The 14,349-nt window shown below is 41.8% G+C and overlaps 2 protein-coding genes across 8 annotated transcripts in view; both read right to left on the bottom strand.

The window, feature by feature from the left end:
* Positions 1-5,615: 5,615 nt before the first annotated feature.
* On the bottom strand, positions 5,616-9,572 carry frzb (frizzled related protein). The gene is made up of 6 exons (XM_020462113.2): positions 8,662-9,572; positions 8,478-8,516; positions 8,267-8,326; positions 7,908-7,973; positions 7,354-7,558; positions 5,616-7,026 (listed from the first exon to the last, which is right to left on the bottom strand). The coding sequence occupies exons 1-6, from the start codon at positions 9,119-9,121 to the stop codon at positions 6,903-6,905; spliced, it is 954 nt and encodes a 317-aa protein (XP_020317702.1). The 5' UTR covers positions 9,122-9,572; the 3' UTR covers positions 5,616-6,902.
* Positions 9,573-12,903: 3,331 nt separating this feature from the next.
* The window catches only part of LOC109871039 (nck-associated protein 1), a 71,656-nt gene continuing 70,210 nt past the window's right edge, over positions 12,904-14,349 (bottom strand). For 6 of the 7 annotated variants that reach the window (XM_020461812.2, XM_020461810.2, XM_020461809.2 and 3 more), the window contains one exon: positions 12,904-13,753. In XM_020461812.2, the coding sequence (XP_020317401.1) occupies positions 13,637-13,753 (117 nt within the window). In that variant the 3' untranslated portion in view covers positions 12,904-13,636. The remainder of the gene's footprint in view (positions 13,754-14,349) is intronic. The other variant, XM_020461806.2, reaches the window with a different exon arrangement.

Genomic DNA, 14,349 nt, shown 5'->3' on the forward strand with positions numbered 1-14,349 from the left:
AACTTGCCCAAGCCTCCCCCATTTCTTCTTCACCCAAATCGAGATCGCTGACGTTCTGAAAGAGCTGCAAAATCTGGACCCCTACAAATCAGCCGGGCTAGACAATCTGGACCTTCTCTTTCTATAATTATCCACAACATTTTTGCAAGCCCTATTACTAGCCTGTTCAACCTCTCTTTCGTATCGTCTGAGATCCCCAAAGATTGGGAAGCTGCCGCAGTCATCCCCCTCTTCAAAGGGGAGACACTCTAGACCCAAACTGCTACAGACCTATATTTATCCTACCCTGCCTTTCTAAGGTCTTCGAAAGCCAAGTTAACAAACAGATCACCGACCATTTCGAATCCCAGCCTACCTTCTCCGCTATGCAATCTGGTTTCCGAGCTGGTCATGGGTGCACCTCAGCTACGCTCAAGATCCTAAATTATATCATAACCTCCATCGATAAGAGACAATTCTGTGCAGCTGTATTCATCGACCTGGCCAAAGCTTTCGACTCTGTCAATCACCATATTCTTATCGGCAGACTCAACAGCCTTGGTTTCTCAAATGAATGCCTCGCCTGGTTCACCAACTACTTCTCCGACATAGTTCAGTGTGTCAAATCAGGGGGGCCTGTTGTCCGGACCTCTGGTAGTCTCTATGGGGGTGCCACAGGGTTCAATTATCAGGCAGACTCTTTTCTCTGTATACATCAATGATGTATACATCTTGCTGCTGGTGATTCTCTGATCCACCTCTACGCAGACGACACCATTCTGTACACTTCTGGCCCTTCTTTGGACACTGTGTTAACTAACCTCAATACAACTCTCCTTCCGTGGCCTCCAACTTCTCTTAAAAGTAAAACTAAATGCATACTCTTCAACCGATCGCTGCCCTCACCTGCCGCCCGTCCAGCATCACTACTCTGGACAGTTCTGACTTAGAATATGTGGACAACTACAAATACCTAGGTGTCTGGTAAGACTGGAAGCTATCCTTCCAGACTCAGATTAAGCATCTCCAATCCAAAATGAAATCTAGAATCGGCTTCCTATTTCGCAACAAAGCATCCTTCACGCATGCTGCCAAACATACCCTCGTAAAACTGCCAATCCTGCCAATCCTTAACTTTGGCGATGCAAAATATCCTCCAACACTCTACTCAGCAAATTGGATGCATTCTATCACAGTGCCACCCGTTTTGTCACCAAAGCCCCATATACTACCCACCACTGCGACCTGTATGCTCTCGTTGGCTGGCCCTCGCTTCATATTCGTCGCCAAACCCACTGGCTCCAGGTCATCTATAAGTCTTGGCTAGGTAAAGCCCCACCTTTTCTCAGCTCACTGGTCACCATAGCAGCACCCACCCGCAGCACACGCTCCAGTAGGTATATCTCACTGGTCACCCCAAAGACAATTCTTGCTTTGGCTGCCTTTCCTTCCAGTTCTCTGCTGCCAATGATTGGAATGAATTGCAAAAATCACTGAAGCTGGAAACGCATATCTCCCTCACTAACTTTAAGCACCAGCTGTCAGAGCAGCTCACAGATCACTGCACCTGTACATAGCCCATCTGTAAATAGCCCATCCAACTACCTCATCCCCATACTGTTATTTTTAAAAATTTATTTATTTATTTTTGCTCCATTGCACCCCAGTATCTCTACTTGCACATTCATGTTCTGCACATCTATCACTCCAGTGTTTAATTGCTAAATTGTAATTATTTCACCACTATGGCCTATTTATTGTCTTACCTCCCTTATCATACCTCATTTGCACACACTGTATATAGACTTTTTCTATTGTGTTATCGATTTGAATGCTTGTTTATTCCATGTGTTACTCTGTGTTGTTGTTTGTGTTGCACTGCTTTGCTTTATCTTGGCCAGGTCGCAGTTGTAAATTAGAACTTCTTCTCAACTAGCCTACCTGGTTAAATAAAGGTGAAAAAAATGGCCCTGGACAGGTAGGTATTGTTTTGTTCTCAATGTAGCCGGTGTGAAATGCCTAGCTAGTTAACGATACGTAGCGTTCAATCACTGATGCCACTCGCTCTGAGACCTTAATGTGGTTGTTTCCCTTGCTCTGCAAGGGCCATGGCTTTTGTGAACAGATAAGTAACGATGCTTCGTGGGTGACTGTTGTTGATGTGTTCAGAGAGTCCCTGGTTTGAGACAAGGAGAGGGATGGAAGCAATACATGAAGATTGAAAATGCGATTCTATTCTTCCTCAGTGTAATCCAGTGTGAAGTTACAGCCTGTGGGTAACTTTATAGGGACTCTAATTGAGAATGTAAGTCAGGCACTTGATGGAGAAAAGCCATTAACTTGAATAGAGGGCTCCTGGGTATAACTAACCACTATGTGAAACACATAAACAGATAGGATAGGGGCCACACGGGACTCCCCGTGTACGTTACTTAGCCTGACACTTTTTCATTGTGTGAACCAACCTTTTTCATTCTAGTCTGTGGCTGCTGCACACAGTTTGAGCAAATTAATTTAGGAACGTAGCTACAAATAAAAAAACAAACTCTCTCAGTTGAACTATTATCCAATGAAATTATAAAGCTTATAACACAAAACAAAACTCCAATATTTTTTCTAATGGTTATTTCAAATGACGTACACTTTCAAAGTTATATTGTGTGTTTTCCGTGAACTTCATGTTCCCCTAATAAAAACCACACTGTGGTTATAAGGTGTTACAACTCACTGACGCCAGAAATGGTGGAAGGGCTGCCAGCTCTACACCGCTCCACAGCTCTCCGCTCCAACCCATTCCAGTGGCCCCGGGTTGGTCGGGTGGATGGGGTTTTTCCACCTCTCAGAGGAAAATAAACATGGAGCAATCATTCAGTCACCCCGAGGCCCAGTAAACAGGCTCAGCGAAGCCTCGTTGAAGCCAGCCATCAGCAGGGGAAGTAGAGGTCATCTCTCCAGGGGGAACATTAAACATGCTGGGCCTGGGCAATAAGCAGAACAGCAGCAGCACAGAACCTGTCTCTATACATCTACCCAAACTTCATGTTTCACACTTCTAACGCCCATGGTCTGGCCCGTTCACACTTCCACCAATGATAAACCACAAGATAATCAATTAGGGTCTGTTGCAGCCTGGTAAATCTTATCTGACGCAAGTTAGTTTGCATTGGACATGGGACAAAAGCAACCGTGGAACCAGCTGGGACACTGGTTAAACACATTTTGTCCGGACTTGATATGCTTCCAAGCTAATTCTTCTAACATGTGGCTCTTCTACTCATAAAGCCAGAGGATGAGGAAGGAACAGATCAGCCATCTCCTCCAAAGGGTCCAAAGGGGTCGCTTGTTGTGATGAGAGATTTTGTTCCAGTGTGTTCTCTATGTGACGGTGGTCGGTGCGTACCGCAAACCGGTGAGGACAGAGAAAACAGAGGTTTCTGACAGAGAGAGAGAGAGCAAGAGAGAGAGAGGGATGGAGAATAGATGGAGAGAGAGCGAGAGAGATGGAGGAAATATGGAAATAGAGAGATGGAGAAGAGATGGAAAGAGAGAGAGAGAGAGAGAGAGAGAGATGAGTTTGATGTGTTGCCACTGTGTTCTCATCCCTGGACCGTTTCATCTCTCTCTCTCTCCAGCCACAACCTCTGAGCATTGAGCCAGCGAGGGCTTTGACCCAGGGTTCTCCCCATCCCCTCACCTCCCCCCTGCCTTCCCCTGAGCTCCAACACAGGAAACAGAGCTGCTGAGCTTTCATGGGAAACGGGTAGATACTGCCTCAGTCTCCCCAGCGAGGTAGAGGAGAGGAACAGATAGAAGGAGAGCAGATAGAGGTGAATATTCTGGAATCACAGAATAGTTTCTCATCATGCATCATTGCATTGTTTTATTCTACAGGAGAATGACAAATGGCAACTCTAATTAAATTGTTTTAGAGCTGATGCATAATTTCATTATTGCAAAGTCATAATGTGAAATAAAATCACTCCTTTTGCAGAGTGAAGAGTGATTAAAAGTGCACTTTATCTGACCTATCGTTCCAGCTTTCAGCCGAGAGCTAGCAGGTACAGTAGGGCTTGATGGTGTGTCACTCACTGTGCTCTTATGGAAGTCATTAAATATGTGTCTTATAAACCCAGTCAGTAATGTGTTTAGGGAGGCAGGAAGGCGCTGGCCTGGAACAGAGTGGTGCCTCTTCCATGATCTCACACCACTTGAGCTGTGTCCAAATGACACCCTATTCCCTAGATAGTGCACTACTTTTGACCCTGGCCCATAGGGTAGTGCACTATAGGGAATTGGGTGCTATTTGGGACACAACCCAGCCCCGAGCAGAGCGGCTACGCCGGAAAACAAGATTTACATCTCTCACTGCACTGTACTGGGATTTGATGGTTTCCATATGGTGCATAATTTACGTGAGTAAAATGCAGGAGGTGGGACAGATTAATTATGAGAGTGATTTATCCCAAGTGTCCGGTTGCACTAAAACAAGACAGAGGTAGTAGTGTGTGTGTGCACCTGTGCATGCCTGCGTGTGTATGGCTGAAGATGGCCTCCCAATTCATGGACCGAACATCGAGGTGGGCTTGTTATAACAAGTTCATTTTGTGTTCATTATCTCATAAACTCACCACAGACAGTCCATGATTAAGTCTCCTCACTCGTATATTCCTCCCCTACACTTCATATCTGATCACCTGTAAATAAGGTTCCGGCAGCACCCGACAGGATGACGTTGTCATAGAAATAAAACGATCATCATTCTTAGTCTATGGACTTCACATAGGGAGATGTAGAATCTTTGATGGCGTACAGTAGTGTGGGCCAGGAAGCATTCAAGACCTCAGTATTATCGCTGACCTGGGTGACAAATAATAAACTATCCACTTTCCTATTTAGTTTCACATGACAAGTAAGCACCAGTAAAATAGTTAAATTATGAATTGTATTCTTGTTCTATTGTGGATTTTTTACTATGCACTCTATTCTTCACTTGAGTGGTGAATTAGGTTGCTTGACAAACTAATAAACTTTTTATGGTTCATGTGATACTGGTAGACCTCTTTTAGTGTGAAGAGAATCTGTTTTTCTGCTTCTGTCTGTCACTGCGCAAGGCCAAGCTTTTGTCTGTTCATAGCGAGCAAGCATTATTTCACATTAGAGGCCAACACTCTTTCCCTGTCGATTGGTTTGGTTTTGAGACTGTACTGTTGGATGATAAACAGACTCCCTCTGACTAAGAGCATGAATGCTTTCATAGGCCTGGAGGGAGCAGGCGAGCAGTACGCTGATTTGGCCTCAGTCCAGATTCTCTCTCTGACTTTCCTCAACCTCGTAGCCACTCATACATATAGCTTCCCTCTTCATTCCTTTAACTCCTGTTCATTTACAGTACAGTACAGACTTCTCAACAAGCTTCTCTCAATATGCTGAAGTGTGTAGGCTAGTCAGTCATGGCTACCCATGTTGTAGCTTAGTCGGGTCAATTTAGTCAGGTTGAGTTATTCAAGTAGGTTAGGCTATACAGGTACGGGTAATACTGTATACTACATGTTTGCTGAGGAAAATATTGTTTTGGAATAAAAACATGTTCTGATCACATTATGTGCAAGACAGCTCATACAGCCATGGACTATGCGTTGGATATGACACCAGCCAGACAATGTTTAATAAAGCACTCAAATCAGATTTAAAATCACAATTGAGCGGTGGTTAGCATTTCATAGATTTATATATGTATGTATGTTGTGTACGAAGACAAACCAGAGTGATGTATATGAGAAGTATAAAACTACAGTTCAGTTTAGAAAAACCCAAAGCACCAAAAACGACCGGAAGAAAAACACTTAGCAAATCATCAAAGCTCCAAAGCATGAGACATATAAGAAAGCAATTCAAACATTTGTTCCAGAGAGAGAAAAAGAGAGAGAGAGAGAAAAAGAGAGAGAGAGGGAGACATATTACATGTAATGCAATCATTATTTCAATAGCTCAATGTTGTCGTGTTTTGTGTTGTCATCAATTACATGATATACTCTGTCTTCTTGGATCATTCTGACTTTTCTTCGCATACTGACAAAAACATATGTCCCGCCTCCCCCCTCCCTCCCTCCCACCTTCCTCATCCTTTGTTCATTTTTCTCCTTTGAAATGTGTTAAATCTTCTTGTAGTGTAAAATAGCCAGATTACAACTTGTTTGTGTTTCCTTTAAAAGAAATAAAGCATAACAGAGCACCCCATCATAAAAGCACTTTGGTATCTTAAAGACATCCACTTCATCCCATGTACAGTCTCTAGCTGCTAGATAAATATTCATCCTTTTTCTTTAGAGTGCTTCTAACATAATGCTGTGCTAAGACCATTGTGCATCCTAAATGACACCCTATTTCCTATATAGTTCACTACTTTTGACCAGAGCCTGGGCCAAGTCCAAAGTTCCCTATATAGTTAATAGGGTGCCATGTAGGATGCAGTCCCTGTCACTCTTCCAGTAAAGTCCCTCGCAAGTCTCGTCCAACTGTACACACACTCAGCACTGTTAAATGAACATTTTGTTGTGCAAAAAAAATTATGAAAACACACACACAAAAAAAAGATTTATAAACAAATATAATACAAAACAAAGCAACAACTAAAAATAATCTACATTCAGCTACAACAGTTTTGAAAAATAAAACGTGCAATAGTGCAATTTCAGTTTTCTGTCTGCAAACACTTTTCTTTCTATCTCCATATGTTGTCCCATATGTCATCATTTAGGGTTGCAACATTCTGGTAACTTTCCCCAAATTCCCAGAATTCCCAGTTGGAGGATTACATATTTCTTGCTTTTATTCCCTCCTGATTCCAGAAAACTTGGAATTTTGGGAAAGTTGGTGGAATTTTGCAACCCGATCATCACTGCACAGGGACGCGTCTTGGTTGTTCAGTGGCGGCTCCTCCGCATATTGCTTCTCCCCGAGTTCCCCCGGCTCTGGTCCCAACGCCTCACCTTCCTCCCCATACGGTCCTTCCACTTCTGTGCAATGGAGCCTTCGATGAGCAGAAGTCTACAGACAGGTGGGGGGCATATGAGTTACAATGTGTTATGAATTACATAAAGCTGGAAGTAGGGCTACAGTAGGTCCTACTGCCTTCCTTAAAAATGTACAACAGGGTTGGAGTCAATTCCATTTCAAGAATTGAAATGGAATTGACTCCAACCTTGTTGTACATTTTTAACTGAAAGTTCCATTCCAATTCCTATTCTCCTCCATTGCTATCAATTATGACATTTGGAATTGACAGCTCTGCTGATGTACACAATCACATATAAATGATTCCATGAATGATTGTTGCTAACAGAGATACAGTAATACGACTGGCTAAAGACGTACCTGGATCTCTCCTCGTTCTCGTAACCCATGATGATGTACTCGTCGTTGGCAGTGAGAGGAGGACAGGGACAGCCAGAGTTGTAGTACAGTGTGACTGTATCACGAGGGATGTTCACTAAGGAAGACTTCAGGATGTCTTTGACCTCCACGATGGCACTCAGATCATGATTTCGGCTTCTAATCTCCTTCACCCTCGCACGAATCACTGGGAGGAAAATATTAAACACGATTTTATTTCATTTGATTATTTTAGGAACCTTTACATTTGAAAGCCAATTTGTTTGACTGAACATTCAGGGACGGTTTCCTGGACATGAATTAAGCCTAGTCCAGGACTAAAAAGCGCTTTTGATGGAGATTCCATTGAGAGTGCTTTTTACTGCAGGACTAGGTTTAATCTGTGTCTGGAATAACATCCAGAGTTTTAGGACAATGATAATATCATGCATTGTAATAATCAGCTAACTATATCTCTCTCATTCTGGAATCTTCTCTCACTCACTTCAGAACTGCAAAAGTAATTGCCTAAAAAAATCATACAGAAAAGAACCCACCATAGTTGTAATTACTCTTTAGGTAGGTCTTGAGACCCAGTCTTACCGACTTGCACTTGCATCGATCTGAAACAATAAAAGGATGTGATTCATTGTAGAACATCTGGTATTTGAACAGCAATATTACATTCTTGAAATAAATGTAATGACAAACACATGACATCAAAATCTATATCATATTCTAACATAATACTGTACAGAAAAGATTCTTCAGCACTAAATTCAATAGCCAAAAATATTGTAGACATACATTTCTAAGCACATTAGGATACCTTTTTAGTATGTTAGGACAAAAACAGCTCCATGCAAAAGTATTCAAATGTTTAGATAAAGCAAAGAAAAGTTGAATATTATTTTACCATTGTTGGCTCCTTTACAGTTCACATTGTGAGAGTCACTTGGAAAGTCAGGAGTTGATTCTGAATAAAGATAACAATGATGAGAACATTTTCACTGAAAAACGGTACAATCTATCAATTCACAAGTAGCTTCTAATAAAATAGGCAACTGTGGTTTAATTTTTTTGTCACTTTATATTGGGAACATATTCAAGGGTCACATGGATCTTACCAGGTGAGCATTTTGAGGGGTCTTGATAATAGGGGTTGTCTGAGGAAGAGAGGAATAATATTTACTTACAAGTGGCTGATGTAGAGAATTGTACATCATCATCATATTTTCCCTTTGATCTCTTTATATTATGTGAGGTATATTTATTCACAGTATCTATTTCAGAAATACACCCTTCTCCTACCTGGTCCTTCTGCTTTGACAATGGCCTCTGGCGAGATACAGACTCCCCGATCATAGACTGGCAGATCCTCGCAGGCCAAGCTCTCTGGCCAGGTGTGATTATACCGCTTCATCACCGGTTCACAGCCGCACTTCGCCCGTTCACACACCGACTTGCATGGCTTGATAGGGTCGTGTTGGAAGTCAATAGTGCATATTGGAGCGTACATGGCGCACAGAAAGAACAGTAAATCTGGACTGCACTGAGTGCCAAGAAGCCCTTCAAACTGCTCAATCGCTAAGACTGCGTTCGCCTGGGTGCTGTGGTGGAGGTGGTTGGGCATTTTCGTCATGTTCCAGGGCATGGACTTGCACAGTGGGATCCGGATGGGCTCGCAAGCCGCTGCGGACGCTCTGGGTATCCCAAACAGACAGGTAACCGCGAGGAAGGAGACGAAGAACTCGTGTGAAAACATGATCATCCTCAGTTATATTCAGACAGGTGGTTTCGGATAACAAAATTTAAAAAATTGAAAGCTAAATGCAATGCCTGGTTATGAAGTAGGCATGGATAAACTTCAATGCAATCCTAAAATCTATAGCCCTAAAGTTGCTGTCGAAAGTTGTCTGTCTACCTGGACGTGTCCAAACTTAGCGTCACGTAGAAGGAACGAGGAGCGAAAGTCATCTTTCGTGCGTAAAACCAAAACAACAAAGCCTATTCGAATCGAATTCCTAGCGGGAGATAACGTGTAGATTCCTTTAGTTTCCCCACTGTTCTTTTGTTGCTTATTCCATCGGCGCGTGTGTGATCATATTGCGGGTGGAAGTGGGCTGGGGTGGTGGCTCCGCTCTCTCTATCCCTTCCTCCCCAGACCAGTTTGCGCTGCAGTGATTGCTCGCTGGAATCGCAGTGACCGCACAGTGCGGGACCAGCTTTTTTACCCCTCCGCATCATCATCATGCCTCAGTCTGACCCAGGACACTCCTCCTCTCCTGCTTCAAGCCAATACCAAGCAGGGCTGGATACTTGTCCCACAGCCTTCTTTGAAACGCTTGGTCGTTATGAAATAGGCTATATAGCCTAACTAATTTCAGTAGCTAGGCCTATTAATTTCTATTTGGATTAAAAGTAAAGTCATGAAACCCTTATAAAGACATCAGTATAAAGTCACAAATCTAAAGACATATGATAGTGCTAAGTACACAAGAAACTTTAATCAAGCCTAACTAGTGTAAACACAACACAATTGTCTTTGATGAGTGTTAATAGGCTCATTGGCTGTTGACAAGATTAAGAATGTGTTAAATAGCATCCTTTATGCAAACAGTGTTTAAATAATATACAATGAACAGCATGGAGGATTTTAAAGGGATCGTTTACATTACATGTGACCAAGAGGTCATATAGGGTCAAATAGTTAATTATAATTAAGATACAGTATTCCCCATTTCAGTGTTCACTATTTAATTAAAATACCATTTCAGTTTTCTGGATCCATGCAAAATTAGGCCAAATAAAGTGGAGCAAATTACTGTTATGAAAGCTTCTTAAAGAGCCTTTTCATTTAATTTCTCACAAATACTGTACCAGTGGAAAAGAGAGCAGATTTAGGATTTAAGATTTGTAGATCAAAGGGTCGCCTGATTACCTGTCAGCCATTATTATAATGTTCACATTTGTTCCTCTCCAGTCAAACATGAACACGGAAACTACTGATCGTGTGTGTGTGTGTGTGTGTTCACACCTATCTATGCTTGTGTGTGTGTGTGATCACGTGACTGAGGGGTGTTTAACATTATGACCAGGGGAATGTGATGGCTGCTCGCCGGGACCCTCAGGGTGGAGGAACACTTCCCTACTAATATTTTGACAGCAAAAAAAAACACACAAAAAAGCACGAAACAAGTGACTAAGACCAATGTTGGCCTACGAAAATACAACTGTTCTAGGAAAGACCTTCAAGTTCTAGACAACCTTTGTTTCAGAATACACTGAGAAGCCAACTCAATAACACAATAAGACAATCAGGTCAGATGTGAGTTTGACAATTAGCTGCCAAGTGTGACAGCTTGAACTTTTGTGGACATTTCTCTAAACGAATGTCTCAAATGCAAACTCAAGTTAAAATGATTAGGCTAATCGTAGTACTCCATGTCTGTCTGAGTATGTATAGAATTTTGTGTGCAGTTTGTGTCCTGAAGTTTAGATTCAAACATGTCAACAACAACAAAGAAATCACACATTAGGCCAGTAAGTGGATATAGCCTAAGATTTATTTGTCACGTTATGGAGGACACACAGTTCATCGAAACATCGAAAACATATAAAAGTGGTAAAAGGAGAGCTATTTATTAACATTCAATAAATATGAAAGAATGTTTATTATATACCATACAGACAGGTACAATGGAGTGGTTATGCCAATGAGGCATTTAGTTAAAAAATTATTCTATGCTTTATACAAATATCAACGATCTGTTACCACTTTTCATAATATTTAAGTTTAATACCAACATTTTAGCTTAGCTCCAAATAATATAAAATGCTATGGTTTCTCAACAGTTTGGCAAATATCTCAAAAGAACACAAGAATGTAATTAACACAAATTCACAGATACACATACTGTAATAATCAACAGATGATGGTGAATGGAATAACTGTGGATCATCAGTTCCCCAAAAATCTGCAATTAGTTTTGCACATTGCAATGCTTCCCTTAATAGCAATTTTAGTGTTACCTTTTTTTAACCCATTCAATATTTAGAAACGAAAGACTATGACAGTATTCAAAAATGTAATTAAGTAGTAGTGTACTACTGATAATTGTCAACAAAGCTTACATCAGATTCATTTAAGTAAACAAATTAATCATTCATAAAACTGGGTGAAAAGAAAAAACCCTGATCCCACAAAACCAATATTATTTTTTGTTTTCTTTAAGACTGAAGATGAAACACAGCACACCCACAATGGTCACATCATCATATCAGACTCTCAAGTTGTACAGAGCCATATATTTCTATTCTCAGTATAGGGCTCTGGGGCTGCCTGCATGTATCAAGCGTCTCAGAGTAGGAGTTCTGATCTAGGATCAGGTCCCCTGTCTATGTAACTGCTGGGTGTAACCCTAGCTAGCAAACTGTCATGGTCAAAACATATAGACTAAATGGTTGCTAAAATGGGAAGAGTTCTGTTCATGATAAGAAGTTACTCTGCTTTCTTGACATCGAAATCAACCAGACAGGTCCTACAGGCCCTAGTTTTGTCGGACTTGGACTACTGCCCAGTTGTGTAAACTTGTGCGGCAAATAAGGACAAAGGAAAATTGCAGTTGATCCAGAACAGAGCAGCACATATTGCACGGAAAATGTATACAGAAGGTGGATGTCAGTGGTATGCATGTCAATCTCTCTTGGCTCAAAGTCTTTTCTTGCCAGGTGTTGATTGGTTAAAGGTATCGAACTGTTTGTTCAAGCAGTTGGCACATAGTTCGGACACTCATAGGTACAACACAAGACATGCAGCCAGAGGTATCTTCACAGTCCCCCAGGTCCAGAACAGAGGCTGGGAAACGCACAGTATTACATAGAGCCATGACTAAATGGAACTCTCTACCACCCCGGGTAACTCAAACTAGCAATACAACCAGATTTTGGATAAAAGAACACCTTACGGCACGACGGGGACTGTGAAGAGAGACATTTTTATACATTTTGTATTATATTCCTCATTGTATTAAGTATTTGCATTATGTAGTGTATTCTGCACTGTATTAAGCATTGTATTATGTAGTGTATTCTGCATTGTATTAAGTATTGTATTATGTAGTGTATTCTGCATTGTATTAAGCATTGTATTATGTAGTGTATTCTGCACTGTATTAAGCATTGTATTATGTAGTGTATTCTGCACTGTATTAAGCATTGTATTATGTAGTGTATTCTGCACTGTATTAAGTATTGTATTATGTAGTGTATTCTGCACTGTATTAAGTATTGTATTATGTAGTGTATTCTGCACTGTATTAAGTATTGTATTATGTAGTGTATTCTGCATTGTATTAAGCATTGTATTATGTAGTGTATTCTGCATTGTATTATGTAGTGTATTCTGCACTGTATTAAGCATTGTATTATGTAGTGTATTCTGCATTGTATTAAGCATTGTATTATGTAGTGTATTCTGCACTGTATTAAGCATTGTATTATGTAGTGTATTCTGCACTGTATTAAGCATTGTATTATGTAGTGTATTCTGCACTGTATTAAGCATTGTATTATGTAGTGTATTCTGTAGTGTTATGTATATTATGTATTTTATGTATTCTATTTGTCATTTTGTTTCCTGTTTGGACTCCAGGAAGAGATTAGCAGTGGGATCCAAATAAAATATTACATCTCATTAATTGTGATCTAAAAGGCTAAACTGATCTCAAATTATCACTCCTACTCTGAGAAGCTTGATACATAAGGCCCCTGATGTTGTCTCCTTCACTCTCTGCATGCTAAGGCTCCAGACAAAACCTCTTTCTCTCGCTAGGCAGGGAGCCTCCCCGCCTGCCTCTCTCTCTCTCTCTCTGCTAGCCTCCCTGCCTCTCTCTTTCTCTCGCTAGCCTCCCTGCCTCTCTCTTTCTCTCGCTAGCCTCCCTGCCTCTCTCTTTCTCTCGCTAGCCTCCCTGCCCCTCTCTCGCTCTCTCGCCTCTCCTCTCCTCTCTCGCTAGCCTCTCCTCCTCTCCAGCCTCTCCTCTCTCGCTAGCCTCTCCTCCTCTTCCTCCTCTCCTTCCTCCTCTCCAGCCTATCCTCTTCCTCCTCTCCAGCCTCCTCCTCCTCTATAGCCTCTCCTCCTCCTCCTCTCTAGCCTCTCCTCCTCCTCCTCCTCTCCAGCCTCTCCTCTTCCTCCTCCTCTCCAGACTCTCCTCTTCCTCCTCCTCTCCAGACTCTCCACCTCCTCCTCTCTAGCCTCTCTATCCTCTTTCACCTCCTCTCAGGGCTCTCAGGTGGAGGAAGGCACACTCTGCTTGTAGACGGCGTGGTATGCGTTACGGAGCAGCACATAGGGGAAGCAAGACTCCAGAAGGTCCATGGTCAGGAATGGGGACTCCTGCACAATCTGGTAGAGAAAACACATGGATGGATAAGGACACAACCCAAAATAAACACTGTGTGAACAAAGTTACACATAGGTTGCATCCCAAATGGCACCCTATTCCCTATATAAGTGCACAACTTTTGACCAGGGCCCACATACGGCTCTGGTCAAAAGTAGTGTGCTATACAAGGGAATAGGGTGCAATTTGGTATGCAGATTAAGTTTAATCACACTTTTGTGATCTTGCCTTGTTCTCTATGTTATCGGGGCAGAGTAGCCCCATGGATTAGGCAGAAGGGTGTGTGTGTGTGAGTGTGTGTGTGAGTGTGTGTGTTCTATCCTATGCCAGGTCCACTGCAGGATAAAGACTGTGGCTGATTCTTCCTTCTTTCCATTACAGTTGTCTTTCTATTCAACAACCTCCCTCCTGTAGATTATTCTTCAAAGGAAAGCAAATCTCCAGACCAATGAGTAAGCATCTCTGATCAAAAGACCATACATGTGTATGCATGACTGCATATGTCATTTTCAATACAGTCAGAAAGAAAATAGTGCTCTGTTCATTTTCCAAAGAAAATAATGCTCGGCTCATTTTCCAGTAGAAAGAGGTTATGCGA

Source organism: Oncorhynchus kisutch, linkage group LG26 (genome assembly GCF_002021735.2).
Source record: "Oncorhynchus kisutch isolate 150728-3 linkage group LG26, Okis_V2, whole genome shotgun sequence".
Lineage (NCBI taxonomy): Eukaryota > Metazoa > Chordata > Actinopteri > Salmoniformes > Salmonidae > Oncorhynchus > Oncorhynchus kisutch.

Bases quoted from the DNA above. Each gene is read 5' to 3' on its own strand.
- frzb (XM_020462113.2), bottom strand. From the start codon at position 9,121: ATGATCATGTTTTCACACGAGTTCTTCGTCTCCTTCCTCGCGGTTACC. The intron at 8,327-8,477 runs GTAAGATCCATG...ATCTTTATTCAG, and splicing joins CCCCTCAAAATGCTCACCTG to AATCAACTCCTGACTTTCCA. The intron at 7,559-7,907 runs GTGGGTTCTTTT...TTTTCCTCCCAG, and splicing joins AAAGAGTAATTACAACTATG to TGATTCGTGCGAGGGTGAAG.